The 22,840-nt window shown below is 44.2% G+C and overlaps 1 protein-coding gene across 1 annotated transcript in view; it reads right to left on the bottom strand.

Annotated features, from left to right (window-relative positions):
* CDH5 (cadherin 5) overlaps positions 1-22,840 on the bottom strand; it is a 302,086-nt gene that overhangs the window by 76,654 nt on the left and 202,592 nt on the right. Inside the window, exon 7 of the mRNA XM_069653040.1 lies at positions 2,225-2,469. Within this exon, the coding sequence (XP_069509141.1) occupies positions 2,225-2,469 (245 nt within the window). The remainder of the gene's footprint in view (positions 1-2,224; positions 2,470-22,840) is intronic.

Raw genomic sequence — 22,840 nt, 5'->3', positions numbered from 1 at the left:
CGCAGGTGGCGGTATGCACGTCTGGTCTGGCCAGACGTGCATACCGGCACCCGCGAGCAGACCAGGATGCTAACAACGGACCCGTCATTAACAGGTCCGTTGTTAGCATCCTCCCCATTCCCATTGAGCCCTATGGGGGCTCAAATGGGAATAGGGACGTACAGGGTCCAGGTCCCGAAAATGGGAATTACTGGGCCCGCAAAAGTCGGAATGGCCCGGTAATTCTATTTTTTCGGGACCCGAACCGGACACGAGTTTGGAGGTAGCCATGCCGGTAATGACGGCATGGCTACCTCCAAACTCGTAATGAAGCCCACTGTCTTTTTTTTAACGACATGCACATTTTTAAAAGCTGATTTTTGTGTGAATCTGGTTTTCTCTTCGTGTTTTATCTTGCATTGTGCACTGTGAAATATTCGGAAGTGAATTCTTGGCACTGCCTATTCTCTTGTTCTCGCAGAGACGTGTGCAGTTTTGCCATTTGCTCGTGCAGATAAATGAGTGCGTTCGACATTTCCTTTTCCTTTTATCTATTTGATTCTGAACAGGTTTTGCTGTGATATCAAATGAGACTCGTCTCTTAATTGAAAGCCACAGCAGGCAGAAACACACGCGGTTGTGTTTACATGCCGCGTAGTGTTTCTACCTGCAGCTGATTTCCCATTTGGGGCTCTCGGGCTCCCCGTGGGGAGCCCGTGAGCCCCAAATGGAAAAGCAGATTCAGGCAGACACAACGCGGTTGTTTTCCGCAACGCTGTCTGCCTGAATCTGCTTTTCCATTTGGGGCTCTCGGGCTCCACCCCATGGGGAGCCCGAGAGCCCCAAATGGAAAAGCAGATTCAGGCAGACACAACGCGGTTGTTTTCCGCAACGCCGCGTTGTGTCTGCCTGAATCTGCTTTTCCATTTGCGGCTCTCGGGCTCCGAGCCCGAGAGCCCCAAATGGTAAAGCAGATTCAGGCAGACACAACACGGTTGTGTTGGAAAACGCTGCGGTTTTATAACCGCAGCGTTTTCCAACACAATAACGTTTTATTTATGTTTGCGGTCGCTTCAAAAGCGACCGCAAACATAAATACAACGTTTTTAAAGCTGCGGTTTTATTTCTAAGTTTTCCGGGCTCCTCCAGCCCGGAAAACTTAGAAAAAAAAACCGCAGCTAGTGCTTATTTTTTGTATAGCACTTACAGAGATTCAGCTGCAGCTTTCCTGCTCTGGTCTCTGGTCCGCGTCCTCCGAGTCCCGGCACTAATGAAGGGAAAGCCACCCAGCGGTAGACTTTGTTTACTACAGCTGGCTGGCTTTTCCTTCATTAGTGCCGCAAAAGCCAGCACAGGAGGGCCTCCATTTCACAAAATGGCAGCGCCCTTGTGCTTGCTTTTGAGCTTAAATATCTCAAAATTTTACATAGGAAGTTTTAAAACGGAGGATGCTAGTATTTTTTTTTAATGTTGCCTATCTATTTTTGAAATAAATTTTTTTACTAGAGTATGCCTTTAAGGATTTAATGGCGCCGATACCTTTTACGGCGCCGTTAACCCCTTAACGCCTGGGTTGTAATGAGGCCCATAGCATTCCTAGCATAATTCCCAAGTATGTTTCTCGCAGGCCCCAAAGTAGAAATGCAGTTACAATTGCTGACCACAAGGCGTAGCCAGCTTGAATTTGTCCCGTGACCGCCCTGACAGACAGCATGCTGTAAAGCTGATAGAGAGGGAGCCCTCAGTTACCCTTAGGTGCTTAGAGGGCACTTTCCACAGGGCACGCTCAGCCGAGTCCTCATACAGGTGTTTCATACGAGGGGACAATGCACATTGATGTTTCCTTTTCGTGAACCTATGCATGCAGATATATAGACTTTCGAAGGGATGTGCATATAAATAAATTGCATTTACATAACAAGGAACGCTTTATTATTGTGGGAAGAATAAGACACGCATCTCTTGATAGGTTATCCTCTTGCTCATGTGGCTGTTTCCTTTCTGTAGTAGAGCCATGGATAACTGTTGTTTGCAGTTCTCCGTCCTTGCCTTACCCCCAACATGCATCTCAAATAACCTGTATTAAAAAGGTGTACTAGACCCAGCGTACGCATGTTTAATAGCAGAACTTTCTGGGTGCACGGCTGCCTGCAGTTTCGTTGATCTGTTTGTTAATCAACCGTAAAAAGGTAAAACAGAAATCTTTCATAAAACATTAACCATTAAGTTTATAGGTTTGGTTTACCTGATATTTCTGTTTGCTGCATCAGGGTCTTTTGCAGAAACAAAGCCGATAACCGTGTTAGGCAGATTTTCCTTGACTTCAAAATGGTAGTATGGTTTACTAAAAACAGGCGGCTCATCCACATCCAGGACATTGATGATGACCTCTGTGGAGCTCTTCATCTTTGGCACTCCATGAATGTTGATTGTTGGGTCGGTGGCCTCAACGTTGAATCTGTACTGTTGAATGTTCTCAAAGTCCAAAGGCTGAAACAATGAAATATTCATTTTGTTATGTTATCATTATTTTTTGTCATTTATAGATTGAAGGGAATGTCAGCCGATCAGATGGTGTTAAAAGTGCCTACCGACGAGAGACATCTATTGACACCTGTGCTAGGATAGTGCCCTTTAGAAAATGACCCAAGGAAGACATCACTGTGACATGAAGGGGAGTTCTAGAAGAAACATTCCTCCTGAGGAAGGTGAAAGATCACTACTGATAGTAGGAACAAGAACACATATACCATGATGCAATCAGGACATTATGAATGCAGGCCTTAGTAATTAATTCAACATTTTAAAACACAAGGCACAGCTTAGGCTTGTATAGTATAATTCATCATGTCTGTCAAACGGGTGCTTTCCAGACCTTTCTCAGATGATCTCCCCATGATGAAATCATACCTCCAATGAGGGTGCATTTCATGAGATCCTCTTTGATGCTTGCTTTTACAGGGCACCAGACAGGCAATGAACCTTTCATCCAATTCACAACAAGCAATCTTCTGCGGCTCTCAAATCTGCGATTGAACTACTTGTCTACATTAAGTAGGGGGTATTGCATTCTGCTCCATCGGTAAGGCCACAACTCCTCATAGCAGTCCCCAGTCTTCAACTTCGGCGAGAGCTAGCACACCATACATCTCCTCTTGCAAATTACAATAAACTGACAAGCTAGTCCAATCCACCAAATGCAGGGGTGAAACACACATCCTCTAGATGCAAAGTCATATTTCATGGATGCATGCTAGACTAGCACATGAATTGAACATTCTTACAAGTGTAATATCCTATGTAGCCACATATTATTGGATGGTGCTTAATTCTAGTAGTACTGTGACTATACTAGCAACATGAAATGGTCTTCCACCAATATGTGCTGCTTTTTCTTATAATGTTCATTCTTCCAGGCTTACAATGGTTTATCTTCAAAGACTAGTGGTTAATCCCTACTCATTGATTGTGTGCACGACAAAACTATATCTTGTGGAAAAGCTTAGCAAGAGAGGGGCTTCTGCAAAACCAGTTGGTCACACTCTGTAATTTACACAAACAATGTTTCGTGTGTTTCCTGCGGCCTGGAAGGGAAAGGTAGATCTAACTTTGAAGTAACAAGAGGAGTCAGGCAGGGTGTGTTCTTGCCCCATTGCTAGTCTCCCTTCATAATAATTATGAAATAATTGAAATACAAAGTAGATGATGCCCTGAAATTAGGCAGGGAAAATATAGGTTCATGGTTACTTGTAGAGGATGATGATGCAGTATTGAACTCTATGACCCTGAGTGGGTTGCATAGAGGTTTGAAAAAATTGGATAGGTATTGGTCTAGAATGGTCCCAGCGATTAACACTGATAAAACAAAGGTATTCTTGTGGGGAAAAAAGATGATGAAGAGCACAACAATGGACTCTGCATTCAAAGTTGTCTACTTCTGAGTACTTGGGTGTGCATATTAGTGAATTTGGACACTGCAAAGCACACATGCCTGAAACCATGGTAGCCCTTACAAGATATCCATAAATTGGAAATACATTTTTGATACGTTACGAGGGCAGGGCCTTTGAGCCTGCCCTGGCGATCTGCCAAGCTCAAAACATTGAAGCAGCAGCTTATGGTGTGGACGTTTGGGGTCGAGTGAAGGCGGCCGACTTGGAAAAGAGCGAAAAGGCTGCTTTTAAGAAGCATTACTCAGCCTACTATGTAGTACTCCAAGTGCACCTCTCAGCTTGGAGTTGAGTTTGAGAGGTATTGCTCACACGGTCAACATTAAGCCACTGCTGTTTGGTTTAAGAATCTGGAGCTCTTCCTTTGACACAATATTTTAGACAACTCTCATTGGTTTAAATCTAAGAGATCTACAGGAATACAGGAACGCTTTGGATTCCACATTTGAGGAATGGTGTCTAGCATGGGAATTTGTTACAGGACCCAAAACGGGACTATTGTATCTTTTTATTGTCAGAAAGCAAACACTGTTTTTTGTAAACCTATTTGAGATACATAGAACCTGGTTTAGCTGAAGTACTGCATTTACAGGATTTGAACAGGTGACGAGAGATTGATTATGGTAATATCCATGCTGATATAGTGCTGCTAGTAGGGAACATTTGTAATTTATGGTAAATGAAAAGTAGGTGATTTGCTCTCTCTCTCTTTCTCTCTGGTGCAAGGCATAGTTAAGCTTAAGATTAAGATGAAATCTCTATGGTGTTTCAGAAAATTACTTTTCACAATAACTTCTGAATGCTTGCATTTTAAAATCTGAAAATATTCCAGAGTAATATTTCGAGGCAGCCACCTGCGGATCTCTACATGAATGGCTTCATAGTTTAAGAAAATGTTGACTTTATGTTTACTTCTGTTTGTGAGATGTGCTCCTTGTTTTTTACCCGCATGGTTCAAAGGCTAATTAGAGGTAAGCCAAGCGGCTGCATTCTCTGATATGGTGGCCGTCTCTCTAATAGGATGGAAAAGAAGGGAGCAGTCAGTGGTATCTAATGCCGCTGAGAGGCCAAGTAGCTTTAGGAGACCTCTCTGTTTGTGATCATCCATAATCTATAAGACAGACTATTGTATGCCCAGCAATGTCAATTCAGCTTGTCTATCAGGGAGAAAGCCAGACTGATGGTCCCCTAAGAAATGATGGGATTGAAGGTGGGTCTGCAGTGGAACAGTAGCCATTCAATCCAGAATCTTCAAAAGGAAGGTTTTTTTTTTGTAAAAGGATGCCGATGGCATAGTCTGTGGGTCAAGAGATGGTTTCTTGAGGAAAGGAGTGTTTAAGCACATCTGGAACCAGGCAGTCTCTGAAGGAGGCTTTAATTGCTTTACTAATTACAAGGCTCAGTAACTCTGTGCAGTCCTTGAGGACTTTCGTGGGGCATAGGTCAACAGAGGAGCAACAAGGTTTGATTTTGCTAGTATACTTTTTGTCTCTTGTACAGGGATATGATTCAAATCAAACAATTCCATGGATGCTTGAGTTTGCTGAGCATTAAAACTTCTCTTGGCCTCCACAATGCTGCAATTGCAGACATGTTTAGAATATTCATGCTCACTGCTGTTGAAATGGTTAGGATGTCGCCTCTGTTTCCGTTCTTTTCTCTAAATATCTGTTGAATCAGAGTATGTTCAGACTTGTACCATTTGTTTACCATGTATTTAAATGTAACAATTGTTGTTTCAGTGAAACAACTAAATTTAATAGTTTTATTAACAAAGGTGTCATAGGTAGATACAATGTGTTCTTCATGATCATCGTCTTAAAGACTTTCACAAATGTCACTAAGATAAGGGCTAAGAAAACTGGGCATTAGTTTACATTTATGTCAGAATGAAAAGGACAATGAACATGAAACCTGAACGGGAAGAAGTGATGGACTGGATCATTGGCAGATGAAAAAGCATTGCATCCTGATCCCACCATTCAAAGGAGAGCATGCAATGGTTGGATGGTGCTATATTCTGTGTGATGACCCAATCCAAAGTACAACCTTTATTATGTGTCGGGAGTGTCAAGTGTAGTATATGGATGGGGGTGTGAGCAATAGCCAGAATACAGGTTTCACCACAGTAATGTTGGCAGGGCCAGGTCATCAGTGTTTTTCATAAACTGAAGGATAGTTGGAGCAGTCCAGATTGCCACCAAGATGGAGTTCCAGAGGCCTCGGAGCACAGCATGAGAAGGGTTGTTTCCTAGTTTTCACCTTGCAAGCCAACCTTGTTTCCAGTCTGATGAAATACTTGCTATGAGATGACAGGGTGACACCTGATGATTTTAGTTTGGCCATCAGTTAGGCCAGCCTAGATTTGGTAGTTGCCTTTTAGGTGAGACATGCATTTTTTAACCAGGCCCTAGTTATTATGGGTTGCCAGTGTAAATTGCACAAGGTGGGGGTGGTGTGATCAAATTCCCTAGTGCTGGTAATGAGGCAAGCCACGGCATTGCAGGCCACTTTGAGGTGGGGGTAGGAGAGCTGCTCAGAATCCAGCAAGGAGGGCATTAACCCTACAATATGCTAGATGACTAAACTCATCTTTTCGAAGTCCTAGGAGGGAGGGCTTAATCTTGTAGAGAAGAAAGAGCTGATACCAAGTCAATTGAGCCTTTTTTGCAATGTGTTGTTGGAAGGATGGCTTTTTATCCATAATGTACCCAAGGGATTTTGAAGAGTGGGTGAGGTGTGATTTGAAGCTGTCCAAGTGCATTCTGTGCAGTCACTTTTGAGTAGGTTCCTGCTTGGAGGGGTGGCCCAAAAGTGTGAATTCAGTCTGAGTGGGGTAAAGCATTAGGTAGGTGTGCTATAGCACCTTGAAGTGTCTCTTGTGCTAGATGGAATTACCAATAACGATCTCATACCAAATAACTGGTCAGACTCAATGAAGATGGTAAAGTACTACTTTATTCTCAGTTTAATAAAGCACGGTCAACTAGCAAATATCAGATGGATGCTTGCACACTCACACTCAAACTTGATTACAGAGCGGTCTTATACCCCAACATGCATATCTATGGCATCATCCTATGTGGCAAGCCATAAAGCCTATTAGCTGGAGGGATTGGTTAGGGGAACATGTCTCCTTATAGAATGTATATGGGTAAGTACTTGCTTGGCTCTCTCTTATCTGTAAGGCACACCTTGAAATACCTCTAAGTACGTATAATACTGATTTTAGCTAACACAATGGCAGCAGATTGATCTGTGTAACATTGTATAGCAGGTTGCCCCATAGACTCACTGATCAGTTGGCATTCTCACCCGACCTTGGACTTTCGCCTCGGCTAGCAGCACATAAGGAAACCGAAACCCAGGTGCTTGAATCATGTCAGATTACTACCTTCTTTCCCAGTTAGTCCATCATCTCTCATCAGACCGCCATGAGCCAAAGATTCCTGTCTGTAGTTGACCTTGCAGCCTGTTCTCTGTTCCAGGACATTCAAGGGAGTGAAAGCACATTACTATCTTCATCTGAGGCTTAATGAATAACCCTTGTTTTCGACGTCTGAGTGACATGTGAAGAGACCACAAATTTGTCATTTTCAGCCTCTTATTTACTGCTATTTGATTTCATTATACTGGGTGTAATTGCTCCTCTTGGCCTCTAGAGACTTGTTTACATGATCTCTATATCACTTTCCCTAGTAAGATCATTCTCTTGTCCTCCCTTGATCCCCTCCCTTACCTTGTCATGCCTTGAAACACTTGTGTATAGGCGCACTTATATGTATTATCATATATGATATTATATCACTCTACCTTGTACAGACTTTAAACACTTAATTGGCCAGTACCTGGCTCTTGCAGATGTTTTCTTCTTTAATCTAAGAGAAATATGTCTCGTCCATGGCTTACCGCCTGCCTGCCTTCTTGCTTTGCAGCTATTCCTTAAAAATAGCATCCTTGATCCCAAGCCAACGTTGACTCCTTTTTGCTTTGCACACAAAGCTGTTATTCCAGCATCTCCTGACTCTGCAACTCTGATTGGTGTCTGAGATAGTTCAATTGAATATTTACATGAACCGGCATCCATTTTTCAACTATGTGCGTCCTAGCCACATTATATATTTCTCTATAGCAAGCTTCTATGTATCTTTTCTACTTTGTGTTACTGCATAGTTACACCTCTTGGTCATGAAGTTACTTTGTCTTCTTGCATTCATGATTATTTCATCATTTCCTACATGTTTCTCTTATCCCTTCAGTTACATCAATCATCACTCTTAAGTATTTTCATATTGTTTCAGCATGCTCTAGTATATCTTCTCTATGACATCAGTCTATTCACGTCAGATTTCACTTAGCGCTCCATGATGTCCAATCGTGTGTGCTGACATCCTTCCATACAGCATCCTTCCACACTTTTATTAGATACGATTGTCTGAGTGCATATCATCTCTTGTACACTCAATGAGGTATATGAATACACATGGAGTCTCACATAGGGCCCTTCTCCTGCTGTTCCAGTATGACGGCGGTGAGGGGGCAGGAGTTAGGGAAAATGCATCCAACTGCTCCTCTACATTGGCACTTGTCATCCACTTTGAAGGCCTGAGTGAAGGTGAGTGATAGCTTGAGGGCTTCTGACCTTTAGTTACAACTGTGTATCATCTGCGTACTGGTGTATTGCAAAATTGGTGAAATCTAGTAATGAGTACAGCAGTTCCATATAGAGTTTTAAGATGACCCAGGAGAGAATGGATCCTTGAGGGACCCCACAGGTGCTAGCGGAGTGTTGAAATCAGACGGAGCCCATTTGGATAGCCTGGCGTCTATCAGATAGCTAGAATGTGAACCATTTCAGGACAGTACTAAAGAAACCCATCATATGTGCAAGAAGGGTGAGCTCTGTGCAATGGTCGACAGTGTCAAATAAAGCTGAAACATCCAGGATTATTAACAGGCATGAGTCCCCTTTGATGACAATCTGAAGGGCTTCATGGATCACATAGATGGTGGCTGGGTCAGTGCTGCATTTTAGGCAGAACCCTGATTGGTAATTTCAGAGCATGCCAAGAGGCGTAATTTTTGTTATTAGTTGGCTAACAACCAACTTCTTTATGACTTTGCCTAGGACTTGCTAGGTTTTACAGGTTAATAGTGGGATTTTCAGGAGCAGGTGTTTAAGTCCTATTTTTAGGATGTCGGAGAACATGCCTCTGCTGGGGGAGGCTCTGTTTGTCTTAAGAAGAGCATCAAGGACAGGACTGATATGTTTTTTAAGGATGGTGGCCAGGGGAGGTTGTCAGTGTAACCTGCCAGTTTTAAGGTTGCAAGAATGTTCAAAAAGTCCTCGGATGAGAGCAGAGCATAGACAGTTGAGGGTTGACTGTCCTGTGGGTGGATATAGCGAGGATGGTTAGATTATTTGGAGCCCTCGATGTGGATACATATGGTATTAATCTTGTTAAAGAACATATTGATAACCTGAGTTTTTGGTATGTCTAGGTCTACTATGGGGTTTAAACAGTGTTTGACTGATGCAAAAAGGCCTTTGCTGCTGTTAAAGGCTGCAGTAATGGTGGTGGTAAAATATGTAGCCTTTCCTTTGGTGTTCAGGGTCCACCATTTGGAATGTAAGGCCTTGAGGGATAGATGGTCCTCTGGTTTGTGGGCCTTGCACCAGAATTTCTCAAACGCTTGAATGGCTAGTTTGTTGATAGAGATCACTGGAGTATGCCAGTGGGTAGACTGTTTGGTTCTCATGTGGGTCATTTTGTGGCTGCACAAGTATCTGCCAACTTCTTTCAGGTTTGGGTATATGTTTCTAACAGCAAGGTGACATTCAGGGATGCATCACGATTGGAGAAGCCTTTATGAAGTCCCTCCACTGAAAAGCTTTTGAAAGAGTGATGTGCCACCATGGTGCATTTATCCTGACCATTATGGGCTGTCAGGGTGAGTGAAAAGGTGAATGGGATGATTGCATGGTCTTTCCAGCCATGCATGATGGGGTCCACACAGTTTAGGAGGGTGCAAGAGGATAACATGAGGCATAGAGTATAACCCCTAATGTGTGTTGTGACTAGTATGTATTGGCTCATACCCAGCAATTCTACCAGGGACAGAAATGTATCTCTGGTGTTTATGGTGGCTTGGCTCCCAGAGTGGTTGAATTCTTCAAGAAATGTGTTGGTCCAATGAGAGACTAAGCTGTTGAAAATAAATCGGTAATCTCCCCTAAGCAGGCACACCTGTGAGGTGGTCTTTAGATGAGGTGGAACATGCCTGAGTCACTACATTGTGGAGGCAATTGGCAAGTGAATCTATTAGTGATGCTTTTTTTTTGTCAAGTTCTTAAAAAAGGAGTTCTTTCCAAATATTCAGAATATTAAGATCAAGAACGTTTTCTTGAGTCAACTTAAAAAGCACATCTATACGTGTTCAGTTGAAATTAATAGTAAAGAATTTACATTAGCGCCTCATGGTCCACTAATTAATAGATCAAGCATCTCAGGTTTTTTACTTAAGATCAGGCCTATCAAAGTTAGATTGATTGAATCAGTGATTATGAGTAAGATTGATTGGATCAGTGATTATAAGCAGACCTATAAAAACCAAAAATGACTGGTTGAATGTTTATGAACAAGATATCAGTTACAATGCCAGGTGTGCTATAAGCAAGCAGAAGCCCTGCTGTTGCGACACATTGTTTGGTATGTGTTCAGGAGTCTGAAAATTATAATGAGGCATAACAGCCCTGGGAGATGGCTGTAATAAAGGTTATCAGCCAATTATGAGTTATGGGCCTGAGGCTTACCTGGGGGGCAGGATGAGGTTAAGGGATGTTGGCACATGTTTCAGCCCTCACCGACAGCAGTGTTAAACCACTGCTCCATGGCTAAATGCAGAGCGGAGGAGGGAGCGGCTGCCTGTTCAGCGCGGCTTGATGCTCTCCCTATCCTGATTGGTCGGCTCCTCTAGCTCTGTCTGCCGGTTCCTTCCTGCATCTACACGGCAGCCTTGCAGCGTTTTTTGCGTAAATCGCGATTACGGAAAAACTATAATGAATTGGAATGTCGTTTTGGGTTTGTTGGAAAGCTTAGGATCTTAGCTTTATAATGACAGTTAAATTTCGCTTCTAGGCGGTTCAAACGTTACAGAGGTTTTATGTGAAGGTAGATTTTCAGAAATAAGGTCAAGATTTCTAAATGACAGATCGCTCTTTACAGATTTGAAACCAATGGGATGGACACAAGACACACAATTCTATAATGCAGTTCTGAACAGGTTAAAATGGATGGAAGAGGATTACCGTAAACTAAGAGCTTGGCTAAGGACAGTTCTAGACTAGATACTCACTCCTAGACTTTGGAATGGAATAGGCCTGGTCAAAGATCTGGTCAAGGGGTTTGGCTTCACTCTCGCCACCGGACAGGTCTCAGGCCCTCTGGGTTCTGCGTTCAGCACTGCATGGCGGTCTGCGGCCTCTTGAACTGGATCTGACGGGTCTTGGATTACAGCACTGCTTTCTGGGTCTGGACCTCGGTTCTAGCACAGGGTTCTTAGCTAGAAGCAGACAGCTCAGCCCGGCTGTTGAATGTGAGAATCAGGTTTGCAAAAGATTCTGAAGCCTGCTGAAAAGGATTCTGCTTTTGGTTTAGGCCTCTCTGCTTCAAGGTTCTAGAGTTTGGGTTCTAGAGTTCTGGTCTCTGGATCTAGATCTGGAGTCTGGAGTCTCTGTCTGCATATTGTCTGGATCTGGTCTAGCAGAGTGCTTCGCAGGAATCGGTGAGTAGTGGAAAAGAGTGTGTCCCTTATCTGTCCTAAGCAGTCTCTATTTATGTGTTTCCAAACTGGGTGGGTAGGTTGATTCTCTATGCCCAACCCTCTAAGGATTTGATAGGTTAGAGGATTCCCTGTCCCCTGACTGGAGAAAGGATCAGCGTGTCATGAGGTGTCATCATGATGCTGCCATTTACCATCTAGGGAAGAAACTCCCCTTTGCATTTACTTAGAAAATACATTTTTCATAACAAACATATTTCCAAGGTGCACAACTTGTTCATAATACATATACACATCACAAATTACTTAAGGTACATTCTTGTCCAACTCTGATCTTCCTAAGAGCGTTAGTTCAGAAATGACAACGTATTTGCGCTTTTGGTGGGTTTCCCAATATTGGTTCTGCACTAAATTTGATACATGCATGCAGATCCTCCCTGGGCATATTACTGTAAATTCGTATGTTCATAGCAACAACACTGCAGCTGCGATATTAATAATTCTGGGGTTTGGTCTCAGAACATCACACAGCGTACAGCTTAGTCTTAAATTGTGAGTGAATTTTTCATTTTAAGAATCCCAAAGTTTCATATTTTTGGCAGCTTGGTACACTTCGTTATACGTAATTTTATAAAACATATATTTGCTGTGCTACCTGAATCCACAATGGTTTGTCTCCGCCCCGAGAGCTGGCTGACTCAGAGGGTCACATGTCTTGTTTCTCCCAGAGCAGTTGTTGACCAGTCACACCCAAATCAGCATATTCCTATTCATCCCAAAGCCCCCATTGTCTTGACTGAGAGCAACATGCCAGGGTGCCTTGGCTAGTTCCTGTTCACACCAGTCTGTCAATCTCTTGGCCAAGGGCAGAAGGAAGTTTCCTTTGTCCAGGGGAAAGGTGTGGAATTCATTTGATCAGTGTGGGAAACCTTTAACTCTGCAACCAGTGTCTACAAATTGTCTTTTTTTATAATATAACCTACATTTTTAATACATACATTAAACAATTGCTTCCTTCAAGTAATTTCAGAATATAGTTTAAAATTGTCTCCACCCCTTAGCAAGTCTTTCTTTGGCATAGTTTGGGGTTCCATGTTTAACTTTACAAAGAACTGGTTTTAAAACGCTGGCTTTCTGGTAGAGGTGAGCACCGGTATTGCACCCATTTTGACAGCTTTCTTTCCATCAGTATCTTTAAAAGGAGATTTTGCTCTAATAGCATATGATTCTTTGCTGATATTGTATTGATGTGGATTCTTGCAGTAGAGTAATGTGAAACACCCAACAAGAAGGTTGAATCTATTTGGTGGTTTTGTGAGCCATGATCTTAGCAATTTTTGACAATCAAGAACATTGATTTTGTTGGAAACTAGCTCTGTTTCTTTTGGTGGTTTTCGCCAGTGGTCTCCTGTGCTCACTAAGATAGGCAAAAGTGGATGGTGGCCTGTTTTTCAGGTTTTCACTGCACATTTTCTAGTGATTTTGAGCGAGCAGCATGCTTTCCAATGGCCATTCTGATGTTTCTGCTGCCAGCAATGCACAGTGATGTTGCAGGGCTTGGATGAGTGGGTTGATGCATCCCACAATCAGCAGTTTCTATAGTGATCTGCCATCGAAGAGTATTCCAATGTTTCAAGCCTTGGAACGAGACGTGAAAGAGGGAACCAGATATGAGATTGTAGAAGACAGGAAAAAGACTCCCATGCTATAAACATTCTTTGTGTGAGGAATTCTTGCACTGCTTGGGCCTTATTATAGCTGTTCTGTTGCCATGGCATTTGCTCTTCAGCTCTGCATGCTGTACCCATTCTGTGTGTGCCAAAGCTGCCGTGATGCAAAGTTAGCTCTGTTTATTTTGCATTACTGATGGTGGCTTGCACTCCTGCAGGAAGTGCTGTTGTGTGTCTGTTGTGCTGGAGGGAAGCTTGCACAGCCACTGCCTGTGCTGTGCCCTTTATGTATCGCCACATTACACTGTTGCTACCTGCGCCACACTTCGTTTCAATCTAAGGAGTGTCCCTCAAAAGCCCAGGACTGAACCTTGCACACCCCCCACCACCACCTCCTCCGTCCACCATTCTCCAGTCACCTTTAACCAAATTTGCAGCAAGCACTGCTTAAATTACAGGTGACTGGAGAGTGCTAGCCAGTTGAGGGAAGCATTTACTGCTATCAGTAGCTTAGGTCCAGTGGAAATTCCTCCTGTGTCCTCTTGTTAGCAGGATGTCTGACAGAATTACCTAGCATTAATGTTTTTTAGGCAGATTCTTGCTACTGCACTAGCATTGGTGGCCCACTGTTTAAATGGCCCATCATGTGTGCTTGCTGTTTAGCAGCCAAATAACTGGGGATGGAAGGAGGAAAGTCCTCCTTTTGCCAAGCAGTCAAAACAGACATCTAAATGATAAAGGCAAAGCTAATATTTAGGAAACCTAAACATTAGAATAAAGACTAAGGGCCTGATTCATGGAATTATCTGCACGGAAAATAGAGACTTTGCACGCCAAACTGCATGCAAAATCATGTTGTTTTTTTGTACTTGCGTGGACTTTGCACATGCTCGGCATGGATCTGCGAGCGGCCGGATGTCTTGCGCAAGATACCACGCACAGCGCGGGCGTGGCTTGCACAGTGGGCAGGGAAGGCACGGAACTCATAAAATGAGGAAGAACAATAGAAAATGCGGGTGTTACGAGAAACATCCCACAGGCAGTCCATCACATGCCCACTATTGCGCAGAATGATACGTATTCATGGATCCGACTTCACAACCTCTCAGCAGGGAAATGGCCACGCAATGCCCTCATTCTATCTGACACCCGAAGGCAGGCATACTGACACCTGCGCATAGGAATCACCACACAGAGGTGAGATCAGGTGTTTAATTTAAGGGTGTGTGTACACAGCCGCGGTTCCGAACTAACTTAGGGGTGCACGTACGCAGTGTAGTGGGGTGCATGAACAGTTTACGGGGTTCACACACAGATTTTCTGAGTTTTTGCCTGAGTCATATGCATAATCATATGCATGCCATTGGTGTGCCAATAACAGTTATGGGGGACCGTCGCACAGGGTCCCTGGGATACAGGCCCGCTTGCGATGACCTAACGCACTGTTTTGAGGGTCCATTTATGCCAGCCTAGGGTGCACGCAAAGGTAGCTGTTTCTGGCTGTTTTTGCTTGGTGTGGGGCCGTGTTGGGGGTGTTCCAGACGCGACTTGCGCATATGGTTATTTTGCACAAACAATTCCATGAATACGCAGAAAAACGTCTGCATGCAGACATGTGCAGAGTCGTTATTGGCGCGCCGGCATTGTGGGATAATAAAAAGTAAAACTAGTAATTTTTAATAAATGGTGCAATCTCTGCGCCCTATTCCATAAATCGGGCCCAAAGAGTCCATTTCTACAGCTACAGTGTGTATATCGTATTACCTGCACATAATCGATAATGTTTATCCCACTGCAGTAAATAATAACCATAAGTATAATCAACTAGGAGCTGATCCTCTCTCCTTACTGTAATCTAGGAGTTTTAAATAGTATAGTCAAGAAATATTTAGCTAGAGTATATTGAGACCGGACCAGTGACATGGACAAGATATGGCATGGGTGCCAGTGCCAACCTTCATTACCCAAGGGCAGAACCTGCAGTTCTGGCCAAAACTTAGCTTTTTAAAGAGAGGTTCCTGATAGCTAAGAACGGTGCACATGTTCTTCTTTCATGTGCAAAAAAGGTCAAACATGTTTATGGAATAGAAAATGTTATGTACATAATGAAAAATAAATAAACTGCATGTTTGTGTGTCAGATGTACTGATGTTCGAGGTATTATGCTACAACATTTGGTGCTGTGGGCTTAGAAAATCCAAGATGGCCGAAAAGCCCACATTTGCGCCAGAATCCAGGAAAACTGCGCAATTTTGCGCACACCAAAATGGTCGCCTGACCTGCCACCCACCAGTGCGAGCATGATGGGCCAGAAGCGCCATGAGTGAAACGTGGTGCCAATGGAAAAACAGCAGTGCCTGTTAGCTCAAAAAGCGCTTTGAAATCACCTTTGTTTCTCTGAATGCAAGCTAAAAATGCATATTTCAAACATTGCAAGATAGTTAATACAGGAGACCATTGCCAGACTCTAACCTTTGGCTGCACACAGAGCAAAACGAGTGCAAAGGAATATGGTGCTGTTCAAAATCCGTTTTAATTAATGTCAAAAATTGCTAAAATCATGGGCATGAAACCACCAAACAAAAAAATCCAACTTCTGGTGGGGTGTTCTACATTACTCTACTGCATAATCTCCATCAATACAATGATAGCAAGGATCATATGCTATCAAGTAAAATCCCCTTTTTTTAAAATGCATTAATAAATGACAGCTGCCAAAAAATGGGTGCAGTACCGGTGCTTGACACTGACCGGCGCTAGCGATCTAAACTCTGACATGAGAACTGTATTTCAGGAGCTGAAAAGGAACCTGAGTTAGCTGGGACTCCAAAGCCTTGCTGGTCAATGATAATTCTTCACACCTACTGTTCCCAGGCCCTATACCAGAAGGCAGTCTCATTTAATTAAAAGTTCAAGAGGCCTCTGTCCATGGGAAACCTCTGCTGCCCCCACCAAAAGGAGATCACACCTCTTCTGATTGAATCAGGGGAGGGGTACCTGGGACTGCAGGGAAAAAGAACAATGAGCTTCCCTTTGCTGAAAGCAATTGCTAAATCAGGGGGTCGTAAATGGCTTCCTCTTGGAAGGAACTGGGAGGGGCACTGCCTCTGCGAGCCAGCTGAGCTTTGAGGCGGGGACGAACAAGGAATTCCCCCATCTGCTTTGGGACCTAAACACGCCCATCTGGGCAAGAGCATAATTTTAAAAAGATGGATAATTCATAGTATGAAATTGTCAAAAGTATATAAATAATATCATTATTCCTTTGATTTTTCTGTGCACATTTTAAGAGGTGTTAGGACACTGTACGATGTTCTGAGACCGAACCCGGCGATTTATTAATATTACAGGCACTGCAGTTATCTCAGAAAATTGAAAACTTATTGTAATATGCCCAGAGAGGGGTGTACCTCCGGGGAAGATTTGATGAAAAACCAATATGGCAAAACCCACTCAAAGTGCAAAATGTTGTCGTTTCTGAACCCAAGCTCGCAGGAACATGGGGCTTGAACAGAGAACTGTCTTAAATTCATCTGTGATGTGCACATGTATTATGAACCACTTGTGTATCTGGGAAACATGTTTGATTATGAAAAATTGGGTTCTAAGTAAAAGCAAAGGGAGTTTCTTCAATAGATTGTAAAAGGGTAGCATCACTCTGACTCACAACTCAGTTATCCAGTTAAAGGACAGAAAATCCTCTAACCTATCAGGATCCTTAGAGGGTTGGGGATAGAAAGTTAGCCTTCCCACCCACTTTCAAAAGACATAAAGAGCCACTGCGACCCAGGTAGGGACTGCTCTTTCCACTTTCTTGTGAAGCACTTTGCCAGACCAGACAATATCCAGAAGGACCATATCCAGAACTTAGACTCCAGATTCCAGAACTTTGAAGCAGAAGGCCTACTGCAAGCTAAAAGTATTCTCAGCTGGCCTTACAATCTTGCAAACTGATTTTACCCCAGACATCCAAGGGGCACATCAGAATAAAACAGCCGGGCTGTGCTGTTTCTGCTTCTTTGCCAAGAACTTTTGCCAGAACCAGAGATCCACACCAGCAAGCAGAGCTGACCCAGATAGCTGTGACTTCAGAACCACCCGCCAGAAGTCCAGTCTAAACCGGTTGACCAGATCTTGACGGCCTATTTCAAATTTATAGTGTGAGTATCCAGCCAGAACTGTGCAGAACCAATCTCTCAGTTTAAAATAATCTAATTCAGACCATTTCCACCTACCTAGAACTGTATCATAGATATTGTGTGTCCATTCTGTGATTTCAAACCTGTGAAAGTGTCATTTGTCATTTGAACCTTACTTTATTTCTGAGCATCTACCTCCATTAAATCGTCTGTATATTTTGAACCGCACGTCCTAGAAGTGAGATTTAACTTTCATTGTAAAGATAATATCCTAAGCTTTCCAACAAACCCAGAATGACATTCCACCTTATAGTTCTTCCATAATCGCGATCGACGCACTCAGAAAAAGTGCAGCGAATTGCAATTTGACTCAATTTCTCCACTTGTCAAAAATAGCTGTCTTTTGCTTCCATTGCTGAAATTAATTTTCAATCTGATAATCATTCCTGAATAATTGCTAGTGTTGACCTGAACTAATTCAAAGTAGCTGTCACCTACCCTGTATCTCCTATAGGGAATTCAAATAATTTTTAGCATATTTTTCACTTCATTGCAAATCACATTAAAAAGTATTTTTGACTGTTTAAAAGCATACCGGTTGCTCTAAGCTTGCTAGGGGGGGAACTGAACTGCTTTTGATTGTATTCCTGAAAACCTGTGTGCTCTCCTTCCATCTCCTTATGTTGCATAGGGGGGGAGTGAATTGTCAAAAGAAAAAGTGATCATATTATCTCTTGTTGAAACCATATCAGTTTATTTCTGTGCTGCATTCTTTTCCATCATTGCATTCCCTTGAAACCATACAAGTATTCTCAGCTACCTTATCCTTTCTACACCAACTCCTAAGTAATTAAAAAAGTGTCCTAGTGTAATATTATCCATTGTTGATCACTGTCATATTAATAAGTGTGCTATTAAATATTAATTTATTCATAAAAGTGTGATATATATATTGTTTAATTTTTCAAATAAATCTTTTAATTTGCTAAACAAACCTACTTCTTAGCTCAGGGAGGTCAGGGGGATTCAAAGAGAGGGGTGTTATACAAGGGTTTATCATCCAGATTCATGAACTTGTCATAAAAATATATAAATAAGGGCTTCCTTGGGGCATCCCAGACTAGGCATTGACTTAGTTGGAGTGCTGAATTGGAGTCACTAACAGAGTGGAGGCTCGAGCCGGGACATCTGGATTAGATCTACCACTTGTGCAGCTTAATACAGTGTGCTAACTGACAGGATACATAAATCCTGTTGGATCACCACGCTGTGTTACACTGTAAAAGCACCCCTCAAAAGAAGGACGCTCTAAGGAGACGATCTGTTTTGCAAAATAAAATACTAACTTCTGTAAGTCAGGAAGGAAATCAATTTCCAGAATTATGACCTTGGTAGATATCAAAATATAGAGAGCACCTCTTACATAAGCTATTTGTGAGAGGCGAATGGACGGAACAGGACCAGACGGTGTGGTTGCAGGAAATCGCACCACAGATCACTGAAACAGGGTCAGACATATGGAGAGATCAGGGTCCATTACATGTGGCCCTGAGTGAACTATATATGGCCCCTAAAGCCAAAGATGAGCATGACAAGATTGTCAGGACAGCGGCATATTTATATTTATATATGGGAGCCATACAGGACAAATGTGCTGAAGGCCAAGATCTGGCAAATAGGCAACAGATGGCATTAGCGAAAGCCCAATATGACCTGGTCTCTTCTGAGCAGAGGCTGCACAGGAGCCAGTAGTCAGAAAATGAGAGTAGACAGTATCTCATTAAAATCAAAGAGGATATGGGTATCCTGCAACAGGAAAAGTCTGACCAGGATACCAGATTTCTGGCCTTGCAGAAGGAGTACCAAGAAGGTTTGGACTCCCTACTGCAGACCCAGAAAAATCTGGAGCAACAACTGGACTTCAATAGGGCATGCACAGAGCAGGTAGTCACCCTGCAAAGCCACCTAGATAGGGAAAAGGCAGAGAGCAACAAACTGATTCTGAAAGACCTGGATACCCAGACAGAATTTGAGGAAGAGCGCCAGAATGCTGGTGCGCTTCAAAGGCAGAGGGACGACCTGGTGGCACAGAGGCAGGCTCTTCGTCAGGAAAGGGACACCTTAGGCCAGGAAGTCTGCCACTTAAAAAGAAAAATGAAAGAAAATCACCTGCCCTCCAGGGACTGGGTGACCTCCAAAAAGAGCATCAAAACTTGTTGGAGCACACCAGGAGGGTGGAAGATGCTCTGGCAAGAAAGGAGCAGGCCAGTAGGGATGGGTCTCAGGAGGTAACCCTCCTGCAGCAAACACTGGCGCAGTACTCCAAAACTAACCAGGAAGCACAGAGAGAGAATGAGGCTCTCTGCCAGCACAATGATAGGCTCCAGCAACAGGTCGCCATGCAGGAGAGACTGATAGAGTCTAGTAAGGCCTTGACTGAGGAACTGGAAGCACAGGCTCTTGCATGGCATCAGGGAGCCGGGGCTGATAGAGATGAGGATTGCTGGGAAAGGGAAACACCTAACCATAACCTCAGGAGCCCTATTACCAGAGGCCTTCATCTCTCCCAGTCCCTGGACTCTGCCACCCCTATGTCCCCTGGCACACATGAGCACAGAGCCACAGGGATGGCAGATTACTATCCAGCCAAAAGTATGGGGCTCATAGGCCAGTACCACCCAGGAATGGATGGGCGGGCATCCGGGTATGGGCACCTAAGTACAGTGCAATTTAGTGGGGAACCCCAGGAGAGTAGGCCCACTAAGGGCAACCTGAAAACCTCTGCCCAGTTAGGTCAGTGCGGGGGGTACCCATCAAATCCTGGCAGCAAGGAGGAATCTGTAGACTCCTCTGAACGTCACAGGACACAGGAGACCAAGTCCCCACATTCTGCCAGCCATTCCCAGGCTTGCAGAATGCGGGAAAACCTGGAAGATCAGACGGGCACCTCTGGGAGCAGTGCGTCTGAGTCAGAGGATGAATGGTCCAGGGTTACCCGAACCAAGAAGGCCAATAAGGCAAAAAGGGCCTTGCTTAAGGACCCCTTAAAACAGATTAAGGCAATCAGGAGTGCCATCACGCCTTATCACAAGAACTCCAAGTATTCTGTTTGGGAACACTTGGAGCTCTTTGAGCAAATGATGGAGACTTTCCATTTGAAAGACAGCAGTAGCTGCATTCAGTATGTAAAATGGACATTCTCCCCAGAATACTCCAGTTTCTTTGCGGGGCTGGAGGACCAAAATCATGCAAGATGGTCCATCTACAGAGCGGCCATCTTAAAGCACTTTTCTGTTCACCGGAATCCCCAAGAGGCTCGCAAGGCAGCCTACAATTTTGCAATGTGGGGAGGATCAGGCCCCACAAGAATTTGTGCAGGAATGGAAGCGTGCCTTTGCACAGACTACCAGAAGGGTGCGCACGGACAGCAAAGAATTTGTTAACACTTTTTACCATGCCTTGCCCAAATACATCATGACCCAGCTAGTGAGAGATTTTCATGAGAAAAGGTCACTAGACTGGGTCATTGAACAGGCTACCTGGATCTATGAGGTGCAGAAGCCCATAGAAAATAAAAATAATGCCCAGAAAAGCCCCAAATCAACCAGCACCCCTACTGCTGCTAAGGTGGCAGAGGTAAAGGTTGCCCCCATTTTAGATTTGGGGAAGGGGGGGCCTAAAAACTTGCTTGTGCAGAATAACTCTAAGCCCAGAAGGCCCTTGGGCCAGTCACAAACAGGGAGTCAAGGAGGTAGTCCCACAAAAGATCCCTCATTCCCCTGATTATGTAAGTCCCCGTTACAAGGGAAACCGACCCATCCTGGGTTATGCGTTGACTCCTCCAGCCCAAGGGGGGGGGATCCAGCCAAGCACCTAACCCAGGGAACTCCCCTCCTAATTTCCCACAGGAGGGCAGAAATTCCCCAAATACTGGGCAGAACTTTTTTCCCAGGTATCCACCCAATTTCCAACCCCAAAATCATCTATCCTTCTTTCCCCAATTCCCTGAGCCCAGACCACTTAATCCGGGAGAGGGGAGGCCAAGGGTGGAGGGGTACCCAAATCTTCCCAACCCAGGGTACTACCAGATAAGGGATAGCTACCCTTCCCGGGATCAGCCCAGGGGAGGAAACCGAACCCCGTATCAGCCTGAGCGGGTTTCACAGTTAGAGCGCCAGGTCCAAAATATGGCACTGGATCTGGGTCACATGCTGAGGGCTCAACAGAACCCTCAGATGAGCATGCCGGCGCAGAATGCCCCAAACTCTGGGCCTGGTGCTCCAGAACAATGACGGGGCAGCACCCCGATAAATCACCGGTTCCCAGGGAGGAGGCACAAGGGGAAGGGGGGTGTAAAGCCTTGGAGGAAGCTTCCTTCCCCACTTGTAAACAGCCCCTGGAAACCCAGGAACCGGAAACAAAATCTCCTACCCCTGAAAGTCTGCCACTCAAGGAGCAGAGAGGAGGTAGGAGAAACAAAGGACCCAAACAGACCCGTTTTGTGGAGAAGGTACAGAACTTCCAATTTGAGGGAGATGGATCCTCAGAGGATCCTGGGAAAAGGATCTTCTCCTTCAGAGATGGGGGAACTCCTCCCAAAGAAAAATGGGTCCCAAGGGATCCAAGTCCAGACTGGGTAGATGTGGGGTCTGAGCTAGCGCCGCCCATCATCTCATCTCAGAACCAACAGCATCAAAATCCCCTGGTTCAAACCCATTCTGGTGACTGCCTCCAAAAAGTGGGGGGGGGGTGGCCCAGAACCGGAACCAGGGGAACCCACAACGGCTGTGATTTCCAGTTGCCAACTTTTTCTTGCAGATTCCCATGACTCTCCACAGAATCCTGCCCAGATCTCTTCTCTCGCAATGTCTAAAACTAAAAAATTAGCCCACCAGTTGTCCAAAAAATACGCATTATCTGTGCCCCCTTGAGGAGAAGGAGGGAAGATACTATGCCCCGGTTCAAGGACAGGGACAGGGTACAATTTTGGCTCTGGTGGACAGAGTATCCCAAGCTACCCTTCTGTCCAAAAGAGCCTTTGACGAACTAAATACAGGGAGGAGGGAGAATTACCAAATTCCTCTCTTCCTGGACAACTTCAGAACTTTGACGGGAAGGAAATTCCCGTCAAGGGGACTGCGGATTTGGACATTAAAATTGGGTGACACAATGTGAAACACCCGGTCATAATAGTGACTCCAGAGGGCACCCCATGTTTACTAGGGAATGACCTCCTGAGAAGGTTGTCACCCCTAATAGATTGCGTAAACAAGGTCCTCTGGACCCAGACTAGCCGACCAATAAAATTAAAACAGAGTGT

This window comes from Ambystoma mexicanum, chromosome 1p, assembly GCF_040938575.1.
Source record: "Ambystoma mexicanum isolate Mex_15411 chromosome 1p, UKY_AmexF1_1, whole genome shotgun sequence".
Classification (NCBI taxonomy): domain Eukaryota; kingdom Metazoa; phylum Chordata; class Amphibia; order Caudata; family Ambystomatidae; genus Ambystoma; species Ambystoma mexicanum.
This window is presented reverse-complemented; position numbering and strand designations above follow the sequence as displayed.